This window comes from Citrus sinensis, chromosome 1 (assembly GCF_022201045.2).
Source record: "Citrus sinensis cultivar Valencia sweet orange chromosome 1, DVS_A1.0, whole genome shotgun sequence".
In the NCBI taxonomy this organism is placed as follows: domain Eukaryota; kingdom Viridiplantae; phylum Streptophyta; class Magnoliopsida; order Sapindales; family Rutaceae; genus Citrus; species Citrus sinensis.
Window position 1 is genome coordinate 2062427 of NC_068556.1, and position 16300 is coordinate 2078726.

Sequence of the window (16300 nt, forward strand, 5' to 3'; positions counted from 1 at the left end):
TATATAGATGAATCCAACAGGTCAATGAGGGAACCCATGAAAGGTGATAGCTTAAAAAGTTTTGGAATCCTATGTAAATTATACTTTTTAAATGTGTTCAACCAGCTCGCGAGTGCAAATTCATTGGATTAGTGGAAAGCTAACCCCATCCGTTAATCATAAATTGGATATTAATTGATAGTCATTTCTTAGAAAACTCATAGTGGCATGAGACGAGGATTGAACATCCTTAGACTAGGTGTTAACTTTCATTCTTTCAGTTAAACAAAGAGACAGAATAGTTGAATATGGTTCACCAGAGGTTTATACACACACACACTCTCTTTAAAATTAAGTAAATTAATTATTTTTCACTTTGAAGATGGATGACCAAATTCCAAACTTAAAAATATGATATGATTAGTAGAATTCAAATTTCAAAATATTTGAATCACTATAGTGAGTTTAAGGTCTTATAAATTAACTATAACACCATTTTCACTCGGTCGAATTTTCGCCTTAGTCGAAGCATGCTGCGCCCTTTTAATACTATTTAAATGAACTAAAAATTCATTTTATTTTTAGTTGCAAATTTAATTTTCATTGTTAATCTTTTATGATATATTTATGGCTATTTGATAGTGAGGCGTTGTAGCTTTTAAACTGCAATAGTTATGAAACAAAAACTATAATAAAAAAATATATATGGGTGTTATCTAAATTATTATCTAAGACTTAATATATGAATGTTTGCTTAAAAATGTATGAAACAAAACAAAAAATTGTAAAAATACAGCTGCCACAATTAGGCGGTGCCAGTTACCAAACTCCACAACAATCCCAAACGGAGCAGAAAATAGTTTATAAAGTTTGATTATTTTGAAGAAGAATTTCAATAAGCCTATGTTTAATCGATATTCAATATAAATTAAGTTTCAAAGGTGGCCTGAAACCCAAACACAGTAAACAGATTTAAACTTGGCAAAGATTTTGTGTTGGAGAACACTTTATCATGATTGTTTGGGATGCATGCCAAAACCTTTTCAAGTCTAAATTTGTGATTAACAAAATTAAACTTATGATGCGGTTACTAAACTAAAATCGGAATGGACTGCAATCGGAATGGGGTAGAATGTAAATAGAGAATGAGAATTAGAATAAATTGTTTACCTAAACTGTATGAATTGAAATCATAATAAGTTAAATTGTCATTACTGTGTTTACTTTATTTTAGAATCAAAATTGGAATCGGAATAAGTTAGATTATAACAAATTACTAAAAAGTATTTAATGAATTATTATTATAATTATCATTTTATATTTTAATTGTAGTGATTATTTATTCAAAAATTATAATTATTAGTATATTATTGTTAAGAATATATTAATTTATTAATTAATAGTAATAATTATATTATTTAATTAATTAACAATAATATATGAATTAATTATAACAATTATATTAAAAATTATTATAATTGTATATTAATTAATTAATTTTAATAATATATTAATTAATTATAAATGAAGACAAAGTTGACATGTTTAATTTTGGAGAAGGCAAAATGGTCAATCGTCATTCCCACCCCCTCCCTTGAGAATGAATCTCCCATTCCTTATTTTCAAATTGTGGTGAACCCCACGATTTCGATTTTAATTCCTAACTCTATTTTGGAAGAGAAAAACTAAATGGATTCTCAAGTATGATTTTTTGGGGATAGGATTCTTGTTATTTCAAAAATTAATTAATACTCTTACTTGAAGGTTAAATACTCCAATAATCTATCTGAATATCATCATCATGTATCTTTTTTTTTTCAATATTTTGCATTGGTCTGAACAAAAGATCCCGTAGTGTGGTCCATGAACAAAGTACCCCTTTAATTGCTTTGCAGAAATTAGCTAGCAGTGATATTATTTATATATATATATATATATATAGATATTCACAGTAAGTCAAATATTCCTTGGACCACACCTATCCGAAAAAAGCAATTGCAAATTATAGATAATATATGCAAATAATTGAACATATTGCAGATAGAGAGGAAATAAAATGAAGAAACTAATTTAAAGCTCGAATTGAATTTTTTTTTTTTAAAAGGACACTGGTATTAGATCGCAATAGCACAGAACTACATGCAGCGTATTCTTATATATTTTTGAAAGCTCACAAAATGATAAATAATTTTAGCTCTACTTGAACATTCTGTGCCATGATTCATTTTAAAGAACCCTAGTACAAGGAAAACCGATAATTAAATATCTAAAATAAAGAAAATTAAATGATATATAGAATATCATATTAGGGTAATCTTCGAATTTCTCGACTTGATAATTCTCTCCTCGATCGAACTGATAATTGAAGCCATGTGAATTAATACGAAAACTTGTTGCCTGCAGAATCCCTTGGTGCACTGCATCTAAAACATTCTGTTCGGCTTGCAAAATTGTGCTCATTGCAACCAGGCCTGTAAAATTCAGGCGTTATTTCATTGTAGGTATATTTGAAATTAATACACACACACACACACACACACATATATATATATGCATGAATTGATAAAAAAAAAAAAAAAAAAACCTGGTGCAAATCCAGTCTCCGGATTTCCATCCGGAGCGGCTAGAGCTGCTGCTGCCTCCGCCACCAAATCTGAAGCCTCTCATTCGAGGCATGTCGCCACCTTCACCAAACCCACCCGCAGAATCATCCTTGGTAGCGCCACACTTGAAGCAGCTGGAACGGCTAGCAAAGTTGTGAGCTCCGCAGTTGCCGACGCTACAGTACCAGTCACCAGGTCTAACGTCCGGCCCAGTGCTGAATCCAAAAGAAGAGCTTCCTCTCCCTCCAAAACTTCCATAGTCGCCTGATCTGTCACCGGCTCTTGGCTCGCCGCAGCGTTGGCATGAGTCCCTTCTTTGGAAGTTCAAGTGGTTGCATGACCTGCAGTTCCAATCTCCTGGCCTGCTCATCTTCTCTTATGATCTTGACTCCCGTGCCAACAACCAAAAAAAAAAAAAAATTCATTAGTTATGACTATTAAGAATTTTTTTTTCGCAATATCACATACATCTTGTGCCACAGGGAGTGGCAAATTTAAAATAAGTATGTTGAATAAATCAAACAAAATATATAGGAGGTGTGTAAGGCTCACCTTAGGAAAGCAGAAAGTTGAAGTTGAAGTAAAGAGAGATTGTTGTTGTAAGGAACTTGTGATTTTGGGTAGGGGGCTGGGAGGGTTTATATACTGGCTAGCTAGAGCCAATGCCTCGAGAATCGGAGCAGATTGAGGTTGTTGCAAGAGGAGGCTTATAATTAGATTTTCTTTTTCATACATTATTCTTCACTTTGGCTCTCTCCACTTGAACAATGGAATCATCACAAGAAGCTAAATTTAGAAAAAGAGAGAGTTAAAAGAAATTTTGAAATGGCATTCCAAAGTGGAAAAAAAATAACCAAAGTTTAATAAAGCTACAGTAGTACGACAGCTTCTTTTAGATTAGGGCTTCTCGTTCTAGAGGTGGCAAATGCATAAACAAATCCCCAAAAGGTTAAATTCATGTTCAAGTTCCAAAAATACCCCTTTCTTTCATGGACTTTTCTGATATTAATTCTTTAGATATCTTCTACTGATCTAAGTTTACTTAAATTTTGAATAATCTTTTGACACAAATATGTGACTATCCATGTATGAGTATGATATATTCTTCCTTTAATTAACTTAATTGCTAGGGTAATTCAGCTCAAATGTGGAAATAATCCAAATTCTTTCATTGTTTAGCAGTACCCGTAAAATGTTATAAATACTAAGTTGTAAACATTTGTATGCTTCAAAGCTTGTTGCATATTCAACTTTGTTAGTCAAAACATCTTCTTGTCCCCACTTAAAGCAAATTAACTAGGATGCGGATTGTGACCTCTAACCATTAAATGGCTCGAATGAAACCATTAAATAATCTAGAAGAGTTGAAATCAATGGACAATTATGGTGATTGATCAGTGATCAAACATATATATTAACAAAATTTTAATTTATTTACCATAGCATTGGCATGGATGCAATTGAAGATCTTTCTAATATCCATGCAAGTAGAAGTATGGCCTAGCTTGGTAGAATAAGTTTTCTTTCTGAGTCATGAAAAGATAAGGAGGAACAAAATTTACTATTTCTTGCAAGACAAAATGAATATTCCATAAATCCAAAAAACCTTAAGAGTGAAGAAGGACCCCACGCTTACCTTATTCTTATCTTAGAATGACCAAGGAGGTGTCACGTCTCCTTTCGATTTTTATACTTTGCAAATTCAAACTGACCTCGTAATAGTTATTATATCGGCAAAATGGTGCTTACTTTTCAAATTTGAATATTCCTTCGTTTTGTACTTCAAATCCTTGATAATTCACTCATAAGTCAAAAGTGTTTCTCATGAAACCCTAATTTTCAAAGGAAACATCTATTAAGATTCGCATTATTGTTGTACCGTTTATTACCACTCTAAGGATTCAAGTCCAAAATTGTTGAAATTCGTATATATATTTAACACACAATTAATGATAGATCCAAAAGTATAATTTTTTATCCCTGAATGCGGAAGTAGATCACAACGAAGTTATGTCACTGTCATTTTGATTTTTCATTTTGATTAGAGGCAGAATATAATCATAAGGAAAATGGTCATGCAACTGTTTGCTTATGGTCATAAAGATATCGTGAAAAGAAAATCCCTTCAATCACATTGGAGGATAATCATGAAAAGAAAATTTGTTTAGATCACATTGCAAGAACCCACTACCTAGCTCTTTTGTCTCATTTTCACGCACCCATACTTTTAGTAGGCTTCTTTGTATTTTCTAATATATTCTACATATTTCTCATGTCTCACACACACCTATTTGAGATACAAAATGTGCATTTATATAGAAGCTCATGAGAATAGTAAAAGTCAACCAAAAAACTTCATAACTCCGAGAATATAATTAGATTTATAACAATCATATGAAACTCTATCTAAAGAGGTTTTTGGATTGTTGTTTATGTTGGGCCGGTCTTTATAGTGTGATGATATCAAAACTAAGGATTTGTATTCAATTCTCCTGCAAATTAGGGAAATATATATGTATACATAATAATTCTCTAATGAGGATATGTTCATTTTAACAAAGCAAGGATATCCTGACTTGAGAAGGACTACACACACACACATATTGTTCTTTAGAGAAGACATCCTTACTTTGTTAAAGTAAGGATATCATTAAAATACTAAAAAAAATACAAATTTCAATTCATTGGAAACTATGTTTTTTTTTTGTCTGTTAATGTATTAAATATGTGTTTTTTTTATTTTTTACAGGGCCGCACTACACACACACACACACACAGAGAATAATTTTCTGATATGAGATTTTAAAGTGTGGAAAAAGTTTGAAAAAATTTTATAAAACCGTGAGATTTAAGATGCTTAAAATTTAAAGTGCATAAACCATTTACATGTTATCCCAAACTTTCTTACACTTTAAAATTTTGGTATATATATAAAATTTGACATCTACAGTTTTGACACTTTTTAAATTACTTGTAAACGTTTACTCTTTATGACCTCTAGACTCCACATTTTCAATTCTAGATGACTCAGCCCCCGAACCAAGCCATCGAAAAATTAAGAGAGAAAAATAATCAGGTTGCATAGAGACCATATATTAAATATTCGGGGTCACTCGTGCATGTCAGGTTTGGTAATTTAGAGGAAGATGTAAATGTGGTACAGGTCGGGCCAAAGACGTAGGCAAGACTAAAGCAAAATCAAAGGTGCATCTGCATGGCTACAATTTCAAGGAACGTTGTTTTAATTTCTTGTTACTTGAATATTTTACACAGTTTATCGAATATCGACGTTTCTCATTTCTGATGAAAGATTCAATAAGATGTTAATTGATCTCTTCAGAGTAAGAGAAATATAATTAATAGATAGAGAGCTCAAAATTAGCCAAAGAAATTAATAAAATTAAAAGGAAATGGGTACGTTAGTGAGTTTCGATAAAGATAGTCGAAGTTGATGGTATGGAATATACAAGAGAAGTAGTCTTCGAGGTTTCATCAAATTTTGACCATCTTTTTTCCCCTCACCTCCCCTTTGCTTTTTCTTCCATGATCACTCACTGCGTTGGCTTTTTCTCTGTCATTAGTTTTCTTTTTCTCCTTCTCCTTCGTCCTCTTTCATTTTTATTTTTTGAACCCCCCCCCCCCCCTCTTTCTATCTAGCTAGAGTGAAGGAATTTGCATGAAATTATAAAGAAAAGAAAAGGAAAAAAATAAAAAATAAAAACCCCATGCATAAGATATTATTACCCACAAAATTTTCTCGGGGATTGGTAAAGAATCGGAAGGCTGTAGCAATTACTGTGAAAATTAAAGCAAAAGGAAAGGGGTACTGATTCGATTCTCTCTTTGGGAAATGCTTTCCATTCCATGCATGACCAACCCCATTACATCTAACGTATACGTGTACACTTTCCACTTTAATTAGTTTCCCCTTTTTTTCTTCCCATACAAGACACCTCATCTTCCATTATACAACATTATTTTTTGTATGCGCGTTAGGTTACAAATTTACTGATGTTATGATTATATTTATCTAATTAAAAAATCGTTTGATAAAAGAATTATGCCTTAATCGATATTGAGATTGAACTGTTGTAATTTAAAAATTATAATACTAAAGTGTTTGGTAAATATTTACTGTTGTGGTTTGGAAGTTAAAATGATTTGATTCCACACTTGTATGATAAATTTATAACATCTTAGTTTGATATTTTTGTCAAAATTATTATTTAAAATTCATATTTACTAGATATTAGTAATCTTTATTTCATAATTATAACTTTATAAAAGAAATTATCCCTCCATGCAATTTTTTTCATTCATTATTTTGATCATACTCCTTGCACAGTAAATGTATAATCCTTAATATACTAATACGAAGTATCGCTTTAATTATTTTCAATTTAATTCAGATGCATCGATTATATATATTTGTCATCATATTATTATTATTTCATAATTAATGAATGTTGCTTTTATACTATATAGTAATCAATATACATATGAATGTAGAATATCAGCCCACTTCATCAATTCAATCTCTATCAAATGAAAAATAGAATCTGTTTTCTATTTTTTATGCTTATAATACTGATTCGAAGCTTTGTTCCATAATTTTTTCAAACTATGCTTTAACCTTTTGATAAAAATTAACTTGATAAACCTTTATATCATAATATAAATAAAAATTAACTTGATAAATAAATTTTTATCGTAATATATATTTGTCAGCATTGAATCTTTATCCTTAAACCATACATATACATGCATTTATTTGTGTGGTTTGAATTTTTTTTTTTTTCTTTTTTTTACCTCCTTTCTTTTTCGGGTTTAGGGAATGCGTGCTTGGGTTGCATGCACGTGAGGTTTCTGTAGGGAATTGCACAACTTCACCAACAATAATGATAAAAGTTTTCTCTTTTCTTTTACTTTTTAGTCATCCGATATCTTTCTATTCTCATCGTGCTGAGTTCCCAAATCTCCTCATTCTCCCACTTCTTTTATCAGTTCTTACACAAACCCTGACGGTAAATGATTGTTATTATCTGTTAAAATACACTGATGTAAGCTATTTCGTTTGATGATTTGAATTTGAATGACCAACAAAATTATGTTTACACATATTTAAAATCATAATAAAACATAAATTGACACAATTTTAAATTTAGCTAATCATCGTCTCAATCTCACACTATTATCTGTAATTGTGTATGATTCATATATCAATTGACGCAATTGCATCTTACTGGATGACCCAAATTGATCGATCTTCCATCGAAAGCACAATAAAATTTGGAGTTCACGTTTAAAGAGATACATTTAATTTGAGTGGTGAGGTGTGATGAACAATAAAATACCCACCAAAAAAAAAGTTGCTTAAAGTATAACAATGAGAATAAAAAATTAGATTTTTTTTTTTTGAAACATTATATTTTCTAAAAACATATTCACGTATGCACATATGAGACTTAAATCCTTTCATTTGTGAGAAGAAAAATCATTTTACATGACTCCTACAGCATAATGATGTGATTTTTTTTTTAATATATATTACATATTAGAGCATATAATATTACTCCCATTATACATATTAAAAAACTCAAATCTTTAACCTCGAAAATGAGACGAGAAGAAATCCTTTTATTCAATTAAGGAGTTGTGACTATATATATAATAGTGTGACTTTAGTTGTCTTTTTATTACTAAAAGAGCATATCATAATTTTCCATCTACTATCCCAAATATTATGTCGTATTTACGCATTCGATAATCAAATACACTGCGATAGTGGCTGGGAAACGAATCTGGAATTGGCGTTGTTGAAAACCTCTTCCAAATTTATTTTGCTCTCCTCAACAACATCATTTAAGATGGAAACCAATTCGAGCCCAATAATCATTGCTTATCGTACCCACCAATACCGGATTATAATTTATGAACAAGGCCCATCTTTTGTTCGGTCCATAGAAGGTGTTTTATTAAAAAAAAAATGGGGTATTTAAAATGAGTGGAGCTATTAACACCCCTCTAATAATCTCATAAAACCCCTATTCTGAATGCACCCATTAATTAAAGTACTAAAATTACTATTTTACTAATAACACTCATTTTAATTCCTCAAATAGCCCCATCTTCTTCCTCCTCGTTGAACCCTAAAATATATTTTTTTTAAATCTCATGACCAGTAGTAACATTCCGCTAGATATAACACTTAATAAACAACATTTTCCATAACCGGTAAACGAAATTTAAAGAATAAACCTCCACTCTTCCTTAATGAAAGTATTAAACACCCCTTTGATTGCTACGTTGCTAGTTCTACGTATTAAGGGAAAAATTATATTTATGCCTCTTTTGCTTAGGTTTGTTATTTTATGGTTCAATTCGTTTTGTTTTTTTAAACAATTCGCTTCTTAATAATATAGGGGTGTAAAGAGTTCTTATAATTTCTTTTTTATTTGAATTAGAGTTCTTATAATTTCAATCAAGGTTAAATGTGTAAAATACATAGTAGTGGAGTTTCATAGGAACTATTGAGGGGTGCCAATAGTATCACTCATTCAAAATAGTCTTTCCTGGTAAGCCCAATGGTATTGAGTGTTAATAATTAAGGGCTTAAGCCGAAACAACCTAAAATGAAGCAAAGGCCCATATGTCCAATTAAACCCAGAGTGGGAAAAAAAAAAGAAAAAATTTTCCCGCTTGGATTTTAAATGCCCGCCCTCCTAGCCGTACGTCTCTCTCACACACGCTCTCACTAAATTAATTAATTAAAAATAAAAAATAAAAATCTTCGTTTCCATTATTTTGCAAAATTTGATTCATCATTTGACAAAAATCAATTTCATGGACTAGGGGAAAGCGAGAGAGCGTGAAAGATGCAGAGAGAGCCCCCTGGTTTTAGGGCTTTTTCTCTACATGGACTCTCCTGAACCTACAACCGCCGCCGTTAAAACCCCCGCTTCCGTTGCCGCCTCCGCCGCCGCTACCAACATCACCGCTTCATCTTCAAGTTCTCCTCCAGTTCAGGTAACTTCATTTCCTTTGTTATGGGTTAAAGGTTTACTGATATGTGACATCATTTTGGTTTTTTTTTTTTTTGGGATCTAATTCTTTTTTTGGGGGGTTTTTTTTTTCTAATTTTCGTGAAATTTTTATGAATTGACTGTTTGTTGGGTCTGAATTTTGGTTGGTTTTTGTTTTAGGGAGGCTTAGGGTTTAGTATTATTCTAATTGCTTGATATTTTTTATGGGGGTTGGGATTTGTTGGGCATAATTATTTATCTGTATTGCTTTGAATTTTTGGTTTGATTGAGTAACCGACGACTAGTTTGAAGTTAATTGAAGTGTTAAGTTGGTAATAGGGGCTGTTTATCTATGAAATTGGTTGCCCAAATGGGACGTAAAGGGGGTTTTGCTGGATCATTTACTGATGTCACTGGTTTAATAGTCTACCAAACTTTGGTGTTCTTGACCAATTGGAGTCTTAGTCTTAAGTACATTTATGCTTGTTATATATATATATATATTTGCATTGATGGTGTTTGGTTCAATAATTACAAAGACAAGGGAAATATATGTGAAGATTTTAATCCATGCTCTCTACATTGACAAATAAGGATTTTGGCTAAACTTTTATGCATTGCTTTAACTTGCTTCTTGTTTCTGGTATCTAAACCTGTTGAAAGTATAAGATTTTACTTTAATTATACTCCTTTCTATGTTTATATAAACCCTGCAGTCTTTTGCATGTACTCAAGTGGAGAGTTTTATTTAACTATTTCATTGGCATTGTCATGAAATCTGGATTTATTTATTTGACTCTTTTTTTTTTTTAAATTATCCTCAGGAATCCCCTTTCTCTAACTTCCTGAACAACCTATCACCTATAAAGCCAGTCAGCGGTCCTCATGAATTACAAGGGTTCTTGGGACTTAACTCCCCTCTTGCATTCACGTCCCCACAAATAAATGCACTCAGAGAAACAAGTTCCTGCAAAAGGTTGGAGATGTCATTAATTTTGTACTTATTATTATTTTTTTTTCAAAACTATACATTATTGATGTTTGGAGCATTAATCACATTGCATGTAATTTTTCTTACCAGGCCACCATGTCAACAATTGCCCACTGCAGAAATGTCTGAAAATGATGATGGAGTCAGAAAATTTTCTGCAGATCTTGGTAATGTGGAGAAATCTGATTCCTTATTACAAAGTGGACTGATTGTTAACTCTCAGAAAGACAATGATGTGCGAAGCTCCGTACAAGTCCAACCCAGTGGTTCCTCCGGGTGTGTTGATGAATATTTGGCTGATGCTGTGGACGTTGACTGTGCGCACTCTGAGCATGGAGTCAGTATAAGCTCAAAACAATCTTTTGATGTGCTTCAATCATCAGTAAGTGGTAGAACTGATTCAAAGAAAGCCTTGTTGAAATTTGACGACAAAAATGATGCAGTGTCGAACGTGGATGTAGCAGTAGCCATGATTGGTAAAGCTGAAGAAAGCATTCAAGGAAAGTTGACGTGCGATATTGAGCCAAATGAATATCCAAAGATGGAGTCTAACTCTTCTTCCAACCATGCTTCCGAGAAACAACAAAGTGAAAACACAAGTGCTCAGGTAATTACAGGTTCTAGCTTTCTTACATTTGATGAGGAATAGGACCATCTTGATATATAGGAGAAAAGATATACTGGTTTCAGAAGACTTTTGGTTTAACTTGCAGAATGCAGGGAGTGGCCGTGGAGATGAATCTGATTGTCCTTCTCAATCGCTGCGTGAACCACTCCAGACTATTCAGACATATGAAGATTTTCGTGAGAATGCAGGAGCAATCCTGTATGGACCTCATGATAATCCAATGCATGATCCTGAGGTATGAATCATCTGACAATTTGTAATTGTTATATTTATAGCTAGTTTTCTTGATTTATTATAATTGTAACTTTCAATGTGTGTGTAATGTTGTCCAATACTATGGTAGTATGTGTGGTATGTAATAAACTAGATGCAACCTTTGAAATTGATTGCTGTCTCTTTCCCCTTTTTATACTGAATATGATGTGTGTTTTCTTATTTATGTAAATTTATTAGACTTTGGGCATCATGTGTTACTGGATTGAGTAACTGTATTAGGAAATTAGGGTGCTGCATGTGTAGATAAGCAGCTTGAATAACAATTTTATCACTAAAAATTGACAATAAATTTCAACAATAACTTCTCTACCAAATCTTTTGACATTTTCTGTCTTTAATAACTCAAATATTGGAGAATATTCAAATAAACTTCTTTATTTTGGGGGGGGGGGGGGTTAGCATGTGTAGATTGATGATTATTCTGTTGAAACTGGAATAAGGCTTTGCTTAGGAAAAAGGTTTTGAGATGCCTCTGATAGGAGATGACCATTGAACCCAAATTTTGTATGAACAAGGTCATGGGAGGTAGACTTAAACTAGTCGAATGAGGCAGAATCTGGAGGCAGCTAGATGATGAGTGATTAATGGGGTGATTATTGACTTGCATTGAATCCTTGCGGATGTTGGTACATGGAATTAGTTACTGACATGGATTCTGCTGAATTTTTCTGTTTCTGATGTAATTTCTTTGCCATGTTTCTTTTTTATCAAGAGGTATACCACGTGTCACTGAGTAGATGCTAGGACATCTTCACTCTTGAGTACTAAGTCAAAGAAAATCTATCAAAGCCCTATGTACCACAATTTCAAACATTGAACATTGATAAGACAGTAGTTGAGCAATATCATGCTGGGGAAGAAATTTAGGATCTGGTGTTTAAAAAAAAGGCAATTTTTACGATGACTTAAACTTGGTTTTGAACATTGACAAGATGATGATTGAGCAATGAAGGACTAGGGAGGAATTTATAATCTATTGCTTCAATGATGGCAATTTTTACAACGATAAGAAGTTACAATGGAGCTTGATCAGTGTTCACTAATTGCCTTTGAATGATTTGCTTGTTGTTCCCAGAATTCACGATTTTGGCACGGTAGCATTGTCTGCTTAGTAACACAAGAATGTTACTGAGTATTTTTTCTTTGTTCTTGGTATCAAATCCTATCGGATTTTCTTTTGCTGTAGAATAATTGCAAAATTCCATGTAGGCCGGTAAACACCAGCGTGGCATGAGTAGGCGTTGCCTTCAATTTGAAGAAGCTCAACTTAAAGTTACTGTATGCAGTAGCAATCCTTCAAATAAGTTGAATGATGTAACAAGTTCTCAATTACCTACTACCCCTGTAGAATCAGAGAGCCCGGATCCATCTCATGTGGATTTAAATATAACTTCTGGCAAGAGGCAGCTAGCTAGTTTGCCCCATCCTGTGACTCCCGTGTTTCCCCCTCATCATACTGGGAAATCTCCCTTAACTGTCTCCAAGCCATCGGGTATTGGCTTGCATCTCAACAATCTTATCAAGTCTTCCCCAGAGGGTCATGGTGCACCAGTTGGTGTAAATTTATCCAGTACTGAAGCTGGGATGCTTGAATCTAAGGCATCAATAGCTGCTAGTTCTTTGATTTCCGAATCATTTGATGACATGGGACCTTTGAACTGGCCACCACCAGTTGACCCTAATGGAACTCCACTCACTATGAGGAAGTTTAACTCGGAGCATGCTGACAACTTTGAGGAGATCAGCCAACTGAGCCCCAAAAAGAAAAGGCAAGTTTATATGTGATATTTTAAAACTTTGCTTGTTCTATGTTTCTTCATATCTTTTTCTGGCTCAGTAAATTCTGTACAATTCTTCAGGAAGAAATCATCAAGCACTGTTGATAGTGATGGTTGCAAACGTTGCAATTGTAAGAAGACAAGATGCTTGAAACTGTAAGTCAATTCACTTTTTTTGTAGAAATCATTCTTCCCTTGTTGTATTCTTCTCCTATGCTTTCTTTTGAACCTTTTTTCTCATTTTACTTTACCACTAAACAGTTACTGCGATTGTTTTGCTGCCGGAATCTATTGTGCTGAATCTTGTGCTTGCCAAGGGTGCTTTAACAGACCTGAATATGAAGATACTGTACTTGAGACACGGCAACAAATTGAATCCCGTAATCCACTGGCTTTTGCTCCCAAGATTATACCGCGGGTCACTGAGTTTCCGGTAAAGAATGGGTTTGACCCCTTATAAGTCAATGTCATTCGTATTATGATTCTCTGATTCTCTGTTTAATTTGGAAATACCAATTGTATTTGCACTATACAGGATGATGGAAACCGTTTCACGCCATCCTCATCTAGGCATAAAAGAGGCTGCAATTGCAAAAAGTCAATGTGTCTGAAAAAATATTGTGAATGCTACCAGGTTCAATGTTTTTGCACTGCCTATATTGGTCTATATGTCATATTATTGTCTCTCAATTTATCATTGCCATTTATTAAATTGCTGATATCACTTTCTCTGGTTTATGTTAAAAAGGCTTATGTTGGTTGCTCAAGTGGATGTCGATGTGAGAATTGTAAAAATGTCTATGGCAGGAAGGAAGGTAAGAAAACGCATTTTAGATTCTTTACCTCAACTCCTAATGGCACATTATCAATCATATATATAGATATAAATGAGGCGAGTCATTATCTAAATAGGGAAAGAAGAAATAAGGATATTCTCTTCCCAAACTAATTGTTGTTGATTGTATTTTCAACTGACATTCAAAGAGTTGAAGATATTGCTTTATGGCTATTTATTGTGAAATCTTTTTTATGGTTTGTGCTTTCTGTTTTACATTTTAAGCTGACATATATAAGGGAATCTTTTGGGTGATTCATCGATTCATGGTTTAGTTTTAGCATGAATATTGCAGAAAATAGGTTTGAAGATTTGAGTAATAACATGGTCACACTAACTGAAAATTGTTTGAGTAATCTTTGTTCTCGGTCTCACAGAATATGTTGGAAATGAAGAAATGGTTAATAGTAGAGCCATACCAGAGGGTGTGTCAGATTCCAAACCAGAAAGGGTTACAAACAAGAATGAGTTCTTGCATGCTGAGTTGTATGATCTTCGCAACCTGACACCACTGACCCCATCATTCCAGTTCTCAGAGTAAGGTTCCTTCGATCTGATATGTGTTTTTGGCTAGAAAGATTAGATGAACAAAGAAAGGTTCAACTTGTTTATTTACTAATTAACCTCTTTGTCTTTATTTAGCCATGGAAAGGATGCGTCAAAATCACGAATTCTTTCTGGTAGATATGTTCCATCGCCCAAGTCTGATCTTACCATCTTATCATCTTATGTAAAATCCTCAAGAACTCTGAATAGTTCTGATAGCAATGAAATGCTTCTGGAAAAGAGTAGAGAAATTGTGGATGTAGATCCTTATGGTCAGGAAAGGGATTACAGCAGTGCAGATATGGTAGAACAATTCTCGCCAAGGTGTCATTCACTTGCTGATTTATGTGATTTCAATCCACTGCTTGATTTTCCTTCAACAGCCATGGAGTCTTCAGCATCATCAAAAGCAACAGGCTGGACAAATGTTTCCAGACTCCAATTATGCCCGAGAAGTGGAAGCCTCTTGTCAGGCAGTTCACTTCGTTGGCGTAGTTCACCTGTTACCCCGTTGACTCAGCTAGGTGGGACCAAAAGTCTCCAGGCACTTGACTCTGATGGCAGGCTTAGTGGCATTCTGGGAGATGATACGCCTGAGGTATTGAAAGATGCTTCAACCCCCATTAAGTCTGTTAAAGTAAGTTCCCCAAGCCGCAAGCGTGTTTCACCTCCCCATGGTCGTGCACATGAGCATGGGTCCAGCTCTTCAAGCATGTTGAAAAGTGGCCGTAAGTTCATATTAAAGGCCGTGCCATCTTTCCCACCTCTCACCCCTTGCATTGATTCCAAAGGAAGCACTGGTCAGAAATCTTTCCCACATCTCAACCCTTGCACTGACTCCGAAGAAAGCACTGATCAGGAAAGAAGCAATTTTCAAGAAAATAAACAATGACAGCGTATGATAGATGCATCAGCCATGCGAGGTGAGTCCTTATCACATCTTAACAATTCAATCTATGTAGATTTTGGCGGCTTCTTTTTTAATTCCATTTTTCTTTCAGCAAACTCTTTTAGGTCACCTTGGTGTTAGGCTGCAGTTAAGCCAAGAAGTTGTCGGTTCAACTATTACTCCAGGTTTGGAAATGGATATATATATATATATATATATATAATGTGTCAACGCATAAAAGTAAAAGTTGGTCATCATCATTCTATCATGTGATGGTGACTGTCATCACTCTTGTGGTAGAGGTACCAGAGGTAGAGTACCCCCATTCAAAGGAGCAAAGTCAGTTGAAGGCTTGAAGCGTGAATATTGCAATGGAATCAGCAATTGTGTAGTGTAGTGTTGCCCTGCCGATTGTTATTAAATGGTAGTATTTGGCTATTTGCTTTGTTGTTAAAATGAATCTTTTTTATTCAGTTTGGTTTCATATTGCTTAGATAACGGGTAACTATTCAAGGATGCTAGATTCGATTTAGGTCAAAATAAATTTTACTTTCTTAGTAAACAATGTAAGTGAGTTTTGTAAGACGTTATTGTATTTGTATGCCTTTGCACATACAATTTCAGGTTTGCTTGTTGCATCTCAAATTGTAGAACTTAGTGACTGCTTTTTGCATCTCAAACAGTGAGGTATTCAAGGATATTTCAGCTAGCAAGTTTTTTTTATGCTTCAATTCCTGATGTAGCAGCAAATCG

The 16300-nt window shown here is 33.7% G+C and overlaps 2 protein-coding genes across 3 annotated transcripts; one reads left to right on the plus strand and one right to left on the minus strand.

Annotated features, from left to right (window-relative positions):
• Positions 1-2093: 2093 nt before the first annotated feature.
• Positions 2094-3328, minus strand: LOC102612282 (uncharacterized). Its single transcript, XM_006483265.4, has 3 exons — positions 3135-3328; positions 2564-2965; positions 2094-2450 (listed from the first exon to the last, which is right to left on the minus strand). The coding sequence occupies exons 2-3, from the start codon at positions 2950-2952 to the stop codon at positions 2357-2359; spliced, it is 483 nt and encodes a 160-aa protein (XP_006483328.2). The 5' UTR covers positions 2953-2965; positions 3135-3328; the 3' UTR covers positions 2094-2356.
• Positions 3329-9296: 5968 nt separating this feature from the next.
• On the plus strand, positions 9297-16192 carry LOC102611790 (CRC domain-containing protein TSO1). 2 transcript variants are annotated; one of them, XR_008054458.1, is made up of 13 exons: positions 9297-9608; positions 10429-10580; positions 10686-11202; positions 11309-11458; positions 12709-13272; positions 13363-13433; positions 13539-13710; positions 13813-13911; positions 14026-14092; positions 14490-14649; positions 14755-15581; positions 15660-15732; positions 15848-16192. XR_008054458.1 is itself a non-coding variant. In XM_052440393.1 (12 exons), exons 1-11 carry the CDS (start codon positions 9498-9500, stop codon positions 15548-15550), a joined length of 2859 nt encoding a protein of 952 aa, XP_052296353.1. In that variant the 5' UTR covers positions 9297-9497; the 3' UTR covers positions 15551-15581; positions 15660-16192. The 2 variants fall into 2 exon arrangements, 1 of the variants encoding a protein (XP_052296353.1); XM_052440393.1 differs by having other exon boundaries at positions 15660-16192.
• Positions 16193-16300: the final 108 nt, after the last annotated feature.